This window comes from Pelobates fuscus, chromosome 9 (assembly GCF_036172605.1).
Source record: "Pelobates fuscus isolate aPelFus1 chromosome 9, aPelFus1.pri, whole genome shotgun sequence".
Classification (NCBI taxonomy): Eukaryota; Metazoa; Chordata; class Amphibia; order Anura; family Pelobatidae; genus Pelobates; species Pelobates fuscus.
In genome coordinates, this window is record NC_086325.1 from 162,864,779 (window position 1) to 162,882,953 (window position 18,175).

The 18,175-nt window shown below is 40.8% G+C and overlaps 1 protein-coding gene across 1 annotated transcript in view; it reads right to left on the reverse strand.

Moving 5' to 3' along the window:
- ARRDC1 (arrestin domain containing 1) overlaps positions 1–17,261 on the reverse strand; it is a 29,007-nt gene extending 11,746 nt beyond the window's left edge. The window contains exons 1-4 of the mRNA XM_063432931.1: positions 17,080–17,261; positions 2,091–2,201; positions 1,069–1,119; positions 152–306 (exon numbers count right to left, since the gene is read on the reverse strand). Coding sequence (XP_063289001.1) covers positions 152–306; positions 1,069–1,119; positions 2,091–2,201; positions 17,080–17,197 — 435 coding nt within the window. The 5' untranslated portion in view covers positions 17,198–17,261. The remainder of the gene's footprint in view (positions 1–151; positions 307–1,068; positions 1,120–2,090; positions 2,202–17,079) is intronic.
- Positions 17,262–18,175: the final 914 nt, after the last annotated feature.

The window sequence follows — 18,175 nt, forward strand, 5'->3', positions numbered from 1 at the left end:
CAGACCAGAATCCACCCAATATGAAATGTACAATGCGTTGGATGCCAAGAATACTTGAGGCACAGTCCCTTTAAAGTACGTTTTGTCCAGGGATCCAGATTTTCCAAGGTAAAGATAAGGAGATATGTCCGTATAGCTCCACCCTGCTTACCTCGATTTCTGGGATTTCATTAAGGTCCAGTGGTCTCAAGATATAAAAGAGTTTGTTGCACTTGTAATCCTTAGAGAGCTTTCGAGTTTCTATCACTGCTTTAACCTGGTGTATCACCTTCCCAAATGGCCCCTCGAAGGATGTGGGTGCAGAAGCTGCAAATAGTAAAAATGACAGATTCAGGTTTCTTGTCCAGTTAGAAGATCTGTAATATTTATTGGAATAGAGTAGACCATAAGCAACCTTGGTTAAATAGGAGGTTTAGACACCCGTTTCATAATTTATGGAATGGTAATAAAGTCGACAAATTAAACCGTTACTGAGAGACACAAATTTAACACACTGTCATCAGGATATTGGACATTCTTACATTATACTGTGACGGCAGATAAGAACCATTCGGCCCATCTAGTCTGCCCAGTTTTCTAAATACTTTCATTAGTCCCTGGCCTTATCTTAGTTAGGACAGCCTTATGCCTATCCCACGCATGCTTAAACTACTCCTTTACTGTGTTAACCTCTACCACTTCAGCTGGAAGGCTATTCCATGCATCCACTACCCTCTCAGTATAGTAATACTTCCTGATATTATTTTTAAACCTTTGTCCCTCTAATTTAAAACTATGTCCTCTTGTTGTGGTAGTTTTTCTTCTTTTAAATATAGTCTCCTCCATTACTGTGTTGATTCCCTTTATGTATTTAAATGTTTCTATCATATCCCCCCTGTCTCGTCTTTCCTCCAAGCTATACATGTTAAGATCCTTTAACCTTTCCTGGTAAGTTTTATCCTGCAATCCCTGAACCAGTTTAGTAGCCCTTCTTTGAACTCTCTCTACAGTATCAATAACCTCTTCCAACCCCCCCGCCCCCCAACACCCAAAATAAAAAATAAAAAAAAGAAGAGATTTAAGACTTACTTGGTAGCAGGAACTGGAATTGAAATGTGTGTTCTCCAGGCTGGAGAGTTCCTAAAAGATTTTAAATAAATAAATAAATCATAGAGTAAAAATCACTACAAATTAATTCTAGCATAGAAAGCATAGAAAAAACAACTTGCCTAGAAAAGCAAAATCAAAAACTAAACTCTGATCCATGAAAAGCATCACACAAGGGGCTTTCTTAGGATTAACTTAACGTTTTTATTCTATAACATTCCCAAACCTTCTTTTTCTAATTTAAGAAACAAAAAAAACAAAAAAAATGAGAAAGACGTCATGTCCTACCTCATCCAGTCTTATTATAGAAATATAGCTAGTATAAAAAAACGTGAAAAACACTTGCATTTTCCAAGAACTTCGAGTCTACGAAGCACTGAGGACCTTCGATTACGTTCAGAGAAGGAGGTTTAAGTGTCTCTGAAAGCTCTTTGTGATTTTTTGCTTTTGGAATAACCGTAATGGGATTTTTACATTTTTTTTTTTTTTTTTTTAAAGGACACGACATCTGACCAATAAGGAGGATGACACATCTATTAGATTTATTAATGCAACTTAATTTATTGAGCATTTCATTCTTAAACATTTAGAATAATGACACCCCCAGTTGTTTTAAATAGCAGTATTTTTTTTTCCAATCTGCATTCAGACAAACATCTAGGCATGGAGTCGGAGTGGTTACAAATTATTTTTTTTAGACGGAAGGAACAATTCCATCACATTCCTGTGTATATCAGTAAACGCTGGGACACCCCCACCAAAATTCCACGCACCAAATAATGTCCCAGAAATGCAGAAGACTTTGAAGGAAGCAGTGGAGGGACAGGCCGAATCCTAGGAAACTAAACTACAAAATTCGAGCTCAAATGGCCAAGATGGGACATTCCTTTCCAAATCAGCTGATGCAATTCGGTTTTAGGATCACTGAACAATGGGTCGCTAGTCAATTCTAGATGTGTAGAAAGGGCGACCATCCTGAAGTTAATGGCGTTCGATAAGATTACCTTTATCGGCAAGGGAGAAGGTGCTGTTAAAGTACTGCTCTTCCACATTCCACGAGGAATCGTTCACCTTGTTCGATACACCGCAGGACCCCACACAGCTCACCTTAATGGCTGGAAGGAAGAAGAAGGCATTGCGAAACGTTAGGACAGGCTACTCAGAGCAGTCATGTTCATTTCAAGCCACAGCAGGGACCCCACAATCTGGCCTCCAGATGTTAATGGCCTACAACTCCCAGAATTCCCTGAAGCCAATAGATAGCTAGGTAATGATGTGAGTTGTAGTTCAGTAATATTGGAGGGCGCAGAGACCGAGATGACTGCAGTAAATCACGTGCAAAAAAAATCAATAAATAATAATTATGGAAATAAACATTCTCTTAGAGCTTTCACGGTTACGTGTGTAGAAGTTATCATATATTGTCAAAACGGAGCATATTTAAAGCAGTGTTTCAAGTTGCAGGTTGAGAGGAAGCTGGTTTCCTTCCCCTCCCTTATTAGACAGAAGGAAGTGAGGGGTGTGATGCTAAATGGCGTCCCCAGTCTGCTCCGCAATAACCAAATGTTTCAAACCAAATCAGAAATTTGGACTACAACTCCCATAACTCTCTGCTAACATTTTCTAATAGTTGGAAGGACTAAGTTTGACATCCACGTTCTAGATTGTTTAATAGAATTTCTAAGAAGCTTTAATTCTAGGAATGTGAGCAGTCCTTTACAAGTGCCAAAAACTAAACACAGCAGCTCTCCGAGAGGCCTTCCAAGTGAATTTACTTTCGTAACGATCCATGAGATTTATTTATCATAGGGTGTGAGGCTACCAAACCGAAATCTGACAAACACAGAACATACAGGGTAGGGTTAAACGACAGCACATTAAAGGTAATTGTTTTAAAATGTTCCCCCTATTCTTTATACTTTTCACATTTTAGCAAAACCAACAGTAAAAAATGTTTCACGGCCAGTTCAGGGTACGTAAACACTGAATGCCTGTATCGGACTACAAAGAACCCTTTGTGTCACCAGAGTTCGGCTTTAGCCTCTTAACGTGGCAGCCGAAACCTTTCCTGTGGTCTGTGAGTGGGATCCTTGATTCACTGATGACCTTACACATATCCCTCGGTTAGCCAATAGAATCAGTGATGGGATAACGTGTGAACTATACTATACTGCCCAGACATCTCCAAGGGACATCGCAGATTTGAGTCCATAGCTGCTGTCAGAGAGACCGGAGAGTTCACGGATTATAAAGTATATATAAATATGTTGGGGACATTCAGCAGTGGGGCTATTGGGCAATGTAAAATGCAATACCTCTGTGTTTGTGACAAAAAAAAAAAGTGTGTTTCAAATATTGTCTGCAAATGGCCGACCTTATAACGACAACTTGCAGGGTTATTCACCAAGGTGAGAACTCAAATTCACATTTTAAGCTCACGTAACCAAGCTCAAAGAGTAGCCAACTTAGAGAATTGACCTTAAATTTGAAATTAGCTTTGAATTCTCACTTTAGTGGGTCACCATGTCAGTTCCAGGATAGAGATAGAGATAAACACTGGCTAGAATTTCTACATTTTATTTACCAAATCTCATAAATACACATTTGTTAGATACAGGGGACAGGTGAACAGAATATTACATAGAAACATAGAATGTGACGGCAGATAAGAACCATTCGGCCCATCCAGTCTGCCCAATTTTCGAAATACTTTCATTAGTCCCTGGCCTTATCTTATATTACAAATACTGGGGAGTGACACTTTCCCTTTAAGCACCAATTTCTCATACAGAAAGTGTCGAGAATGGTTGTTCTTACAATTAAATCCTTTGTGTGTCTGTGAGCCACACATAAAAAGGGCTTTCAGGGAATACTACGATTACCTGACCGTTAACCAGAATAAAGGTCACGATTTGAATTGGCAGCTCAAACTATGAAGACCGGATTTTTTTGTTACCGGTTCACTGACAGAGAGGGGGAAAGAATGAGTTTTTAAAACAGGACATCCTCGCGAAGCACATTTTTGTGTAAACAAACCACTTCATGAATCAACCTCCAGCAGTGAACGGGTTAAGGATCGGATTCCGCAGTCAGCCAGACTGTTCTGCCAAGGCTTATTCACTGCGATCAGATTTCATTCCGTTCCCTTACGTACCGGCTACTCCCTCCAGGGAAATGACGGACTTCGTCTCACCTGTATGGAATGCAACAGCCTCACCTGGCTGGCAGCACGGGGTTAACCCAGGAAGCTGTCAGGATGTCCTTTCCTGGATAAGTAATTATAAAGATTCCCGGCCTAACTAATCATCTCCTGCACAAACGACCCCAGGGCTTACCAAGCAACACAACGTCTAGGTAGAACAAGCTGAAACAAGATTTAAGCCTAAGAGTTCATTTTCCTGTTAATTCGCAATACTGGTTTAGTGAATAACCCTTTAATTTATACACCATGTGTCCAGCCAAGACAGACGGACTGACACTGGGTTATCAATAAAACTGACGTGTTGGGAATTCACTGGGGAGTTACACATTATAGGCCAAGCAGGAGAATATTTGTATCCTGGCTATTCTAGCCTTAAATTTCGGATTCTAGAATTAGTGAATGACGTCGAGAATCACATAAATCTTGGCGTTTGGCACTCTTCAAAGTCTGTGTGGGTAATCGATACGAGTAAAACATTAAAACAAAATTTTCTGTAATACAGGGCGCACTTCAATTTGCAAAGTGTTTTGTGTACCAGGAGTTAATAAGCTCTTTATATTCCATAACTGCTGGGGGTGAAAACCAATAGCATGGAATCTCCCCTGCAGAGAGCAACAGATGATGTCACTACACAGCAGGTGACATCACTACACAGCAGGTGACATCACTACACAGCAGGTGACGTCATTTAAAATTAAAGCAATTGACAGCAGTTAAGGATGCAAATCTTGTTAGGCTTTAGTTTTGAGATATATATATATATATATATATATATAAATAGTTTTAAACTTGTACCCATGTCATGACATGTCCAGAATAAGTTCAGAATCTTATATATAAAAACTGTGTTAGCAATAAATTATAGGCAGAATATGGGAAATACAACTCTGGAAACTCTACAGCCCTTGTCGAAGGGTAAAAGTATATAATCTGGGGAGAGGCTAGTAGTGAGAAATATTATCATATTGCATTCTTTTTATAATCAAATATTTTTTTTTATAAAACCAACTTTAAAAAGTTATATAGCAACTTTTAATATTGCTGTATGGCTAAATCAAATGTACAAATAGCGCCTGGTATTGGGGAAAGATTAACCAGAGAGTGCCGTGGGTGCATTAAGCAGCGCAGTAGAGAATGGGTTAATGTTTAGCATGCCTTCCCCATTTCGATGATGAAGAGGGTTAGCCGTTCCCCTGGTTACAAAGTGTAAGCTGGAACAAGCGCCCTTTCTCTGTTTATTAATAGCAGTGTGTACTCTGGTCTGGCTTCGGCCTTGTTTTGGAGTTAGACGTAGGTGAGGATTGCCCAACTGGCTTCAAGGGGCGAAACAGACAGGAAGATATTAAAGAGGAACGGTCAAGCCCCCTTTCTCTACTTTATTCACTTAGTAAAAACAAGTGTTTACGGAGATGTAATACTAGGTAATATTTTAAATAATAATAAAAAAAAAAAACACATTCTGACGCACAAAATTAGCAAAACGCCACAGTCTCCTACGCACATACAGGTTGGAAATAAGCAGCAAACTGCGAGTTTCCACTAAACTTAAAGCGCCCTCTACAAGCGAGGGCAATTACAAGCGAGAAATCACAGGAGAATCTGTAATTTAGCCTAAAGGGGCACCAAATTCCTTGTGTGCACCTTTTCAGAAGGCAGGATAATATGGTTAATTAGTGGAAGTGGTGGGTGATTAATGACCTGGCCAGTGAACAGGTGATTCATTTGATTCTGTCAACCAACGCGTTAAATATAGGGATTTATTTTCTAAACTAAGGCACTCCCAGGCCCACGCTGAGTGTTGATGACAGGTCATAAAACAGAGGGGACCGGCCCTTTAATATGGCAAACCTTCCATTAGAAAATGTAAAGGAAACTAGATTTAAACATCTAATGACAAAATGCGGTGTGTTATAGTAGAATAGAACCTTTGTAAATGCTCACTGGCCAAAGGTAGCTCGACCGCTCCTTTGTTGGAAGATCCCGCACACACCCTACAAGTGCGTGGTTCTCTGGATTTAATTCCAGTCTTATTGTTGCTTTTATGAACTTCTTTAGAATTCGTGAACAATTGAAACTCATATTCGTGTTAAAAGAAAGGAGAAAGAAAAATAAGTTTTCAGTTGACCGAAAAACTTAAGTATGGAATGTTTGAGATTCATACAGTACACACTGTAAAGACATGCGGGGCAACAGCAAGGGCTTCTGGGAGTTGTAGTTTAATTTACTTGTGTTCTCCTGTATAAAGATAAATTAACTGCAACTCCCATAAGAAAGCGACAGAAACAAGGTGGGTTTATACAGCAAAACACAGCTCTCACTGAAAAAATAGATAATTAGACTGTCCTAATAAAACGCAGGATCTGCAAAAGTAACCACTGTTTTAAACTCCTTCCCTAAGTTTCTTTAAAATGATATAAGTGTATATTTTTCATAATCCACATCCCATTAACTACATTCTCTGTTGCAGTACTTGTGTATATCAGCGTAAACCCAACTCGCCCGCTGAATGCTTACAGATTTCAAAGACAAAGGTTGGTGTTGGGTAAAACCCACTGTTTGCACGCTACCAAATAAAACAGGCACTCGCACAAACGCCTTCCATCCACCCCGTATTAAGAAGGTGTAGTCATGCCACGGTGATGGAAATGAAGTCAGATATGAACTTACACGTTTGTTGGCCTAAGGAGACACAGTCTTACTGAAGAGAATGGCTGCCAACGTTACTGCAAAATCGAGCAGGCTGCGTCTCCGGCCTAGCGTACAAGGTATCAAGGAAGACACTGGAGAGACACGTCAGGTAGCAGGTTACGTTCAATTTAAAAAGTTTGTTATGGTGATCCTGCTTTAAGGAAAACAAAATAAACAAGGGGAATAAAATGTGCAGAATGCCTCATATACTCCTAAAATACTCAAACATGTCTGAACAAACACCCAAGGAGTTCGCTGCAGAACCACGCTCTTTCTTAGTGAGTGTATTTAAACGTAACTGGAGGCGAGCCTGGAGCTGCTGCTCTCCCTAACTCCTGGTATGCTGGTGCGTAAAAAATAAATGGAAAAGAAAAATATAAAAGATATATAATTGCAATTTGCACTAATAAAGATATACTCCAAGCATCATAACAGTGGTTTTGGCACAGATGCTGTCCTTTTTATCTAACAATATAAACATTGTTAATTTAAAGAAATGTAGATTTTTACCTAGTAAACCTTCCATTTTGAAAAAAAAAAAAATCACATTCGGCACGCCACCACACACATCATGACGATCTACCGTGTATGTAATTTGTGTTCCTTGAAAGATTACGCACAGCACTATAAATACTTCATCTTTTCGTAAATCTTATAATTGTTTAAGTAAAGATTTCAGAGAAAAATAACTACAAAAAATAAATAAACCCAAGCCACTCTAGTGGAAATGAATGTGGTAAGACGTTGCCTGCCCTTGATGGACTACATCTATGGATTATAACATCAATCAACTTCACCCAGTGGTTGGCTGAGCCTGAAAATAATTTTAGCCCAAAATAGCTCCCCCTCCCCGCACCCTCCTCGATGATCCTTTGAGAAGCATATGATTGGACCATGCCAACGACTAACAAGGGAGTAATGGGGGTGAATTCTGACAGTTCCACAGCTAATTAAAGGAAAGTTTCTCATATTAGTAAATATATTTAATATTAGTAAATATTTGTACAATTTTTTTTATTTTATTTTTTTTTTTAAATAGTTCATTTTATTCATTAAACAAAAATAAGTATTTTTGAAAGAGGGTTACCCTTTAATAAACAATTTGACCAAGAAATAAAATAAAAAGAATTCCACCATTTATAAGCATGTCCCGGAATGGCTAGTCCAAGGCAATGCCGAACTTCTGCAAAAATTCTAACAGTTTCTTAAATTGTTAAAAAAGAAAATTACAAAAATAAGACACACACACTTTATAGTTCTGTGAAGTAAAAGATACCAATTACAGGTTTCAGCACAATCATTAATCCACAGATAAATACAGAAATGTTAGTGAAAGTGGCTAAGCGTGTCTCAGAGGGAGGGCACGTGGTATTGTGCTTCTCCTGAATCAGAATGGGGGTTTTTCAAGCACACGTACACAGTGAAATGATTTAGGGCAGTGATTAGAGGTCACCCTCGGGGGGTCAATGAGGAGTTATCCCAGGTACCCCATATCTGGCTTTCCAGCATTGTGGTACTGGCAAACCTCCGGAGTGTGCCAGTCTGATGATGTTCTACCTGGCAGAGCACCTACACTCACAAACACATTACTACACAAAGCTCCTGTCCTACAGACAAGATGACAATTTAAAGGGCCATAAACACTGTCTATAATGACATGCCTTTTAATCCAAGAGACAGAACTGGTGTTGCTGGTAGCAGTTCAACCCAGTCGTCGCTTAGTACCGAAGCAGAAGTGAGCGCTTCATTTTAACAAAAAATTTAACAATAAAGAGTCTGTGGTTTCTCAGTCTAGGAGGAAGCAGCCCTTGGCCGTACTTCTAAAGTGTCAGGAGTACCAAATAGCAGAACAATCACTGGTTTAACCCTGGCAGTGCCGGAGGGACCACTAAAACACAGGCGCAATACCTTTTGGGATCCCAATGATGTTCCAGGTGGGTAACCCCGGAATAAAATTTATACCATCAAGTATAAAGAATTAGCTATATTACGCATGAAGGAGTGTGTGCAAAGACAATCTGAGGCTGCATACAGTATGTTTAATACAGGTTGTATTGTTACCCTGAAATTTTGTATTTAATCAGACACACAACAAAAACCACACACACACGAACGCCGTATATTTCCCATTCCTCTGTTATTGGCGTCTATCAGACCTGAAATTGCACAACACAGCCAAAGATGGTCATTTATTAGGCCCCCCTCAAAAATCCCCCAATAAATACAGAATAGGACCAAACAAGTGACTTAAAGTCCCAGTTCATATTACAGTGAATGAGATGCCATTTGAACCAGGATAGCGGTGTCTTATGGAGGCTTTAGGACAATGCACGTGTGTGACATCGTTCGGCCAGGGATCGGCTGGCATAGCAGAGCTACTTCTTGTTCTATGACATGGGCCGGGATTTGTTTACCTGTTCGAGCTACGTGAATCACTGCAGATTACGGTAGTTTGGTTTGCTTATTTTTAATGCAATAACTTCTACAGTGCATAAAAACCAGCTGAAAAAAAAAACCAAAACGCCCTTTAATGATAGAATGGAGGTCGCCATCTTAGAACCATATCACAATATGTAAACAACATTTAACCCCTCAGAGACCAAACAGAATATAGCTCCCAGCTAACAGGTGCACCAATTCACATTTTAGTGAAAGGTCCTCCACAGAATGAATTATTTATGGACGCTTTGTATACAATCGTTTATTGGAAAATAAAATCCCCATTGCTAAATGTATCAATTAAAGAAACCAATCCAGTAGGTTGTTATGGTTTTTGTGCTAACTGCGTACAAGCCCGATTCCTAGATTTCACAGGTACAGAATAAGAGCGACATTGGCTCTCCTGGTATAAACAAACAATTACCCTCTCAGTGGGCTCTCACTGCCAAATACTGGACTTCAAATGAACATAAATCCAACGAGCAACCTCCGAGATAAGGCCTTTCACACAGTTCTCTAATTGGGACTTCTCTCCCACCCCGGTAGCTTTAGGTAGACACAAAACGCACAGGGCCTGAGAAGGGATTGCCTGTTGCCGTTTGTCTTACTGTAAATAAAGGAGAGGCCTGGGCTCTGTCCCAAATTATGAGTCACACAAGCCTCCCACCCAGATATCCAGTTTTCAATACAAGGTCGACCATGTAACAGCCTTCTATGCAATCTCCTTTCTCGCGGAGGCTGGTTTGGGCACCTCTATTAGTAACTTGCTACGTTGCCTCGAAGGCGGGTGATCCAGAAAGGAAAGCGATTTCTGGACAGACCGAAGCATCGTCTGAAAGAAAAAAGGTAAAAGGCAGCGGCCACCCAGGACCATTTAAACAGAAGAAAGGGGAAGTTCCATGGAGGGGGCATTTTCCCCTCATTGTCCTGCACTTTGAACACCCAATGATTTCATATGAATTTAATGTGAGTGCTAACAGCGCCCCCACAAGGTGCATGCTTTATACAGAATTCTATTATTTAGCAGGATTACAGCTGGCCCACACACCTCACCAAAAACATTTTACTGGATGGATTTAAGTCCAACTCATAAAAACCAGCTGTTATGTCTTCGAGAAATGTTTTGTTTCTTTTGGCTCACGTTCCTGCTTGAACAAAACATCCAACATGGTTTGCTCACATCAGCAGCACTCAGAGAATTGATATGAAATAAAGAAAACAACTTTACAGAACGCTGTAACACAGAAATGATATTAAAATATAATATATATATACACATACATACATACATACATACATACATACACACACACACACACACACACAATACGGACAGAAAATGCGAGTCAGGCAGTAAAAACAAAAATGGCGCAAACGCATGTCTTATCGCATCTGGTGCAAAATGAGATATTGTCCAAGAATCCTTATAATGGGATGGGTGTGATCGGGAACAATACAAACTAGCCTAAACTAGCCATGGTGGCTGCAAGATGTCTCAGAGCCGGACTGTTTATATTTCAGGGACTTTCATCCTGCTGACACAGAACCAGAGGTCATAGCCGGTATAGCAAGAGACGAGCTAGCTCCCAACATTTTACCTGGTCAAAACCGGACACAAAGTAACAAAAAGGTAAAATGTCCTTACGAGTATCTTACTTATGCAGGTTCCAGGTTCTTCCATGCAGTGTTCTATGGTGGTGAGATTCATTTGTGGCATGGACATGGACGGCCTGCGCTCATCTCACCAAGCTTACTGATGTAGTTTGCATTAAGCCTCCCATTAAAATCCTAGAGTGATCCAGACCAGAGAGAATTTGTCCTTCAAAACTTTGTCCTTACTTGAAAGCAAAAGTACTTTCTTCTTCCAATCCATCTGGTACGCTTATTCCAGACTGTTAGCTGGTTTGAGCAGGGTCCTCATCGACCTATAGTTCCTGTAACATTTTGTAATTGTCTGATCTATTGTTAAAATGTCCCTCTTTTATAATATTGTAAAGCGCTGCAGAATAAGTTGGCAATGTCAATAACAATAATACGACTTAATGGGAAGGATTCCATCGATCTCGTCCACAAGGAGGCATGTTGGTGAACCACGTCCTACCACCAGAAACGTGTGGAAGTAGCAGCAAGGGGTGAACAAATATTCACAAAGCAAAGTCTTTCAAAGATATAGTTGATATCTCGTATAAATCGCATCAATTTAGTATTATGTATTTGTTTTATTTTTTAAAGACATTGTAAAAGTTAGAGAACATATGGGACCAGTAATAAGGAAGGTCTCTCGCCATCTGAACAGGTCAGGTACATCATAGAATTCACAGCCATATGATATAAAGCAATATTACAACGCATAAACAAAGTGGTTAATATAGTGATGTTTAAAAATAGAAAATATTGCAAAACCACATTAAAAGGAAGTAAGACTGCAAAACACACCCATTGTTCTATCTGCAGAACACAATACGATACCATCCACGCCCCATTTGGTAATCAGAACTGATCCTGTGTACAATTCATTTCAGAAATAGTAAAAAAAAAAAAATATATATATATATATATATATATGAGAAATATAGGATCTTTTGAATTTTGAAATTACGGACACAGTAAACTGAATATCACTTAAACCCAGGTGTGCGCCTATATTTTTCATAGCTATATATCTTCGCTGGCTGATTTTCACCCTGGTACGTATTGGAATTTTTTCTTTTTTAAGGAAGAGTGCCAAACACACATATATATATATATATCTGTCTATTTCATGCAGAAAAGAAATATTAACTCCGTAGCAACGTAACCCTTCCTGTGAAGGAAATGTTATCATTTAGTGGGTACACTAGTTTACACAATGCATCCGCGAACATGTGTTTAAGCATTTCAGGGGTAGTCAGGGCTTTTTCCCTATCCTTTTAATGCCAGTTAGACCAAGTATGAAATGCAAATTCCCTAAAATGAAGTACTGTTGTCTGCTTGTGACATACCCGCATCTCCCACACAATGTTACTATAATCCGTTACCTGTAATCTCCGGTAACTCCCACATCGCTCTATCAACAAATACTAAACGGCGTCTGGCAAAACCGTAACCAGGAAAAGACGCTAGATGTTAAACAGTTAAATTCAGCCCTAGAGTGTCATGCATTGGAATTAATGAATACGGTATTAGGGCTATGATGGGACATTCCTACCTACTGACAAGACAATTATTCATCACTACGGGCTGTATACATCATAGGAACCACAGAAACGGGCCCTTATATCACCACCAATCTACAAGGCTGTCCTGCACCCTAGCTCAAATAATGGAAACAAAGAGACTCATTTTGGCCTCTGGAATTAGTGTTGCCGGTTCAGTATGTATTATATGGTGCCTGCTACATGATCAAATAAATGGGGGCAAATATAGTTTCTTGTCGTGGTTATGGTGCCAACAGACTGCGGGAAGTGCTCCCCAGTTCCGGGTCAAGGTATTTGGAGAGATTTGATTCAGAGGTTCACATGGCCACTCACAGACCACGAATACCTAAAATGTCTATATTTAATTACCCTCGATAATCTGAACACACCAGCTGACACTCTCAGCCTATCGCTGCCATCCACGTATAGGCAATTGATATTGCCAATGCAAAATTGGAACCTCTGCATTAGCAATACAGTGAATAGGGGCTGCGACCGGGTGCCTGGGATTACTGCTTGAAAACTGAATGACTCAGAACCGGGGGGGCATTGATTACTACCTACTGTACCACAACAGGCTCAGTTTTCGTGCTTAGAGTGACTATTTAAGGATCACTTCAGGCACCATAATAACTTCATTGAAATTAAGTTGTTATGGTGCCAAGAGTGTTACTTTAAATCATGTTATTTCCCACCAGATGTATTTGAATTCTACAGACTGCAGGACATTACTTTTAATGTGCTGACCATCAATATGGGTATGTGGAACGGACCCAGAAAACACTATGGACTTTGCAATCCTATCGAGAATACAATGTGTCTGGCTGTAAACACTGCGTGTTCTAGGAAGCCTTACACACAAACCAAATAAATCTTTGCTTCAACCACTTCTGCTGGATGGCTGTTCTACGTAACCACTTTGGAAGCAACACGTCTGCATACAAGACCTCAAAAACCAAAACAAAACAAAAAAATAAAGGCTAGCTGAGAATTCAGAGATGATACAAAAAAGGTGTTATTTTCTGAAACATTTTTCAAGATACAAGGCCATGAATGAATCGGCTGCTTGTCAACGGTGTATGAACCTGACAAACTGCAAGGTAATGAGGATGGTGCACTACACCCGACAAACAAGAATGGAATTTTGCAATCTCGAATCACATATGCTGGATTATTTCCTAAACTGTGAATAGTTTGAAATTCAATGTGAATTACAAGTTTTAGCCCAAAACAGCAGAGCTGAAAACAAAGCCAATTTGGGGATTTTTGGATAAAAAGTTTCAATTCACTTTGAATTCCCAAAAATGTACGTTTTAATGAACAGGCCTGTCGGCGCATTGAACGTCACAACAAATGCAAAGTTCAGTTGTGCCAGTTTAAACTGCAGAGAGGCAAAGAAATGGTTAATATTACCCAGAAAATATGTACCTTCTTGAAAACAAACTGCAAACATACAAAGGCCTTACCATGGTAAAATGGTAAAAGGAGACAATACTGTATATACCGTAATTCAGCATTTTGGGATATTCTGATACTTGCCGCTTTAAAAATGATCAACCGCACTTAATAAAAGGATACATTCACTATCCTAAACTACGAAATCACTTTCCCTAACTAAACATCGGCCACAGCCAAGCATAAGAATGCGGAAAAACAAACACATTACAAAAATATACAGAAGCGCTTCCAACTTCACAGACAGGAAGTTCTGAACACCGATATACAGGCAGCAAGATACGCTGCAATGCTTCCGAAAACAGAACTGTTTGGTTTTTGATAATCATTAGCTTTTTAATGTTTTCTTCTTCAAACTGTGTCCTGCCTTAAAGTTACTGCTTTCGGAGTACATGAGTTGATGGTTACATTCCCCTGCTATACAACTCGATCGCAGGCTGGGGTCAGCCATCAGTTAAGGTACACACTGACAAATGGGATGTGGGACATACACACAAACATCTTAAACCTCACGTGGGTTCCCTTTTGCAGCTGAAATGCACCAGCCACATAACTCATATGAAAACAATGAATAGTACAGAATAAGTCCTCTCCCAGAACAAGGCGATAAGATTATTTTTCCACCCCAAAAAATAAAAAAATATATTTACATTGAAAAACAGGATCAGAAGCAAAATACCCACCAATGCAAGACACCATACAATGGGGACAATTATTCCGCCAAAAAGTATCAGAAATTGGGTTTACCTACATCCTCTTTGAACAAACATGTAATCCATTTCACTGCTCAGGTTACCGATTTCCAGAGTTGATCGAGAAAGAGAATTGTCAGAGTATTACCGTATATGTGTATTTATAAAACGCTATAACGTTGCACAAAGCTAGGATAGTCAAAACATACAGGCTTACATCATTTGCTGCTGACATCACGGCTTACGTGTACGGTAAATTACAACTCACTGGGGTTTTGAACTGAGGGGGACAGAAAACTTGAGAACTCAAAGTAGACCTCAATAGTGAAACTGGGTGAAATAAGTGATTTGGGCAACTTTTCAAATGAAATTTATTTTTTGACATAGTTCGAAGTCTGTTTTTCAGTTTACCACAATACACTGTTAAGTGAATAAGCCCCACAGAAACTTATTGACAAGTCAAGGAACTGTACAGAACTGCCAACAGACCTGGAAATATTTGGCCGAAGTAGATTGCTCTCTCGTACCAGAAGGGCAGCCTTTACCTTGTTTCTACTGGCCGGATTTTGTCAATAACTTGCTGTTACATATCCCGAGAGTAAAACTGTACGTTCACTAAAACAATGACGGTGACAAAATGACAGAGATGCAAACATTCTGCGACTCCGCTATGTTCCCAGTGCCGCTATTTTGTTAGAAATTACGCAAGCCTCTCGTCAATTCACTACAATTCCTGGTTCAACGAATAAATGACAACAGAGTGGGATTAATTCACTAAACACCAAATCGCAATTGCGAAATAATTGCAAATTAAGGTTAAATAGCAGATTTAGAAACATTCACCAACTAAACTAAGGTCACAGCTCGGCTATTGTAGCCTTAATGTTGTATTATCACCGTTGACCCTTACACAGGGCAAACAAAATGTTAAAGTGGGGTGGTCCCTGGCGTACACCAATCTGCACACACCTGTTTGGAAGAAACCAGACTAACGGGACAGCGACACCCTGGGAGACTATTTAAAGGAACAGGAGGAGGGGGGTGGCACAGGTCCTTCTAGGCAGATAGTGTGCTTGGGGCTAGTGAATCCAGATATAGACAAACAATGGAAGAGGTTCTGCTCCTGTCCAGTCTGGTTATTTGAAGTTTTGTACAGGGAGGGGAAGGTTTTCAGAGCGGACTGATCTGGATTAGCAGAATGGACTGAGGGGCAGGAAAGAGCGCGATGCTTGGGATGAACAGGTTCTGACCCAGCTGACGGGGGGGTGTATAGATCAGTGGCAATGGAGTGGTGTATATTGTTGGCAGTTATTAAGTTCAGGGCCAGTGGAGAAGTGTATGTCAGTGGCAGATATTGGGGTTCCGGGCTGGCAGTGGAGTATATCAGTGTACTTGCATTTAAAGGGCTACAGTTATTGGGGTGTATCAGTGTACTTTTAAAGGGCAGGGCTGGCAGTTGTTGGGGTGTATGTCAGTGGCCGTTATTAGGGTTCAGGGCAGGTAGTGGAGGAAGTGTCAGTGGAAGTTTTTGAGTTCAGTTGCAGTTATTGGGGTGTACTCACATCTAAAAGGGAAGAATGTCAGTAACTGGGGTCAGGTCTGGAATAAGAGGGCAGTTATTGGGATGTATGTGGTTACTGGAGTTCAGGCTGGCAGTTACTGAGCAGTACTCACATTTAAAGGGCCGGCCTGGCAGTGTCCTTTACTGGGGTGTAGGGAAGTGTCCGTTATTGGGGTTCAGTATGTCGGTGTACATACATTTAAAGGGTTGGGCTAGCCGTTATTGATTAGTATGACAGGTATTGGGGTTCACTCACAGTTAAAGGGCCAGGTTGGCAGTTATTGGGCTGTAGTTATTGGGGTGCAGGGCTGCAGGTATTGGGGTTCACTCTCATTTAAAGGGTCAGGTTGGCAATTATTGGGGTTCAGTGTCAGTTATTGGGGTTCACTCACATTTAAAGGGCAGGGCTTTAGTTATTGGGGTGCAGGATGTAGTTATTGGGGTTCAGTGTCAGTTATTGGGGTTCACTCACATTTGAAGGGCCAGGTTGGCAGTTATTGTGGTGATGGGCTGTAGTTATTGGGGTTCACTAACATTTAAAGGGCCAGGTTGGCAGTTAGTTATTGGGGTGCAGGGCTGCAGTTATTGGGGTTCACTCACATTTAAAGGGCAGGGCTGTAGTTATTGGGGTTCAGTGTATTGGGGTTCACTCACATTTAAAGGGCAGGGCTGTAGTTATTGGGGTTCAGTGTCAGTTATTGGGGTTCACTCACATTTAAAGGGCCAGGTTGGCAGTTAGTTATTGGGGTGCAGGCTGTACAGTTATTGGGGTTCACTCACATTTAAAGGGCAGGGCTGCGGCTAGTCTCAGGGTGACGGTTCCAGACAGCGCCTCTCCCGGGCTGTAGATCACTCTGGAGTCCTTCAGGCTGATCTCGAAGAGCTGCACCTTCCCCATGGCCGGAGCGATGCCCGAGCTCACACTGCGTCCGCAACCACACTGACTGCGAGCTGGGCTCAGCGCGGCGCCTCCCCGTAACGTCACGGCGACGCCCACAACCAGCGTGGAACGCAAACTGCCCGCCCACCCCGGAGCCTGTCAGGGGTCAGCCACGCCCACTCTGACAGCTGCCCTGTCACACAGGGTGAACTGCCACTCCTGTGACTCTCAGCCACCTGGCGAATAATGGCAGCAGCCTCTCTGAGCATTTACTCACCATGAGAGCTGAGCTGGAAGCTGTGGGGAAATAATGAACTTCCTGCTTTTTAAATAACTAAAAGGAATGAAAAAAATAAATAAAAACTATCTCCCACAGTTTGCCTTAATTAACTGCTTGTGGGGGTCCTTGTACAGCTGCAGACAAACCCCTCACAAACCAGGAAAGAAACATCCCATAACATCCTGCACAGCAGCGGCTTATGGGATAAATTGTTTATTATTTATATAGCGCCACTCGCCAACAAATTCTGCAGCACTGTCAATATCTCCCAGAGAAGCGTTCCGGTGACACATAGGGTGATTGGAACTGCTCAAGAAACCAATGGCAGCAATACAGTGGCTGCTCTCACTTTGTTAGAGTCTGCGCATGTACAGCCTGCAGACTGGCGGTTTCTTCTGGGAGGAAACCTGAGAGAGTGGGTTATGTAGTGGTTATGGTGCCTGAAATTTCCCTGTAGTGCTTAATTGCATCATTTTAATTTTCTGTTTAAATTGCAGAGAATAGTTTGCCGTTTAAAGCTGAGCATAACGTCTTGGAATTTTTAATATTACGTTGACTCATTCCCAATATTTAATATATGAGGTGTGAAACATAGAATTTATTGTAGAGAACCACAACGCCGTATTTACCTCTACCCTGGAACTAAGCACCTCCATGTTGGCTCCCTGTCATAGTTTTGCCCTTTATTTCTGTCAGTCAACACAGAGACAGCCTAC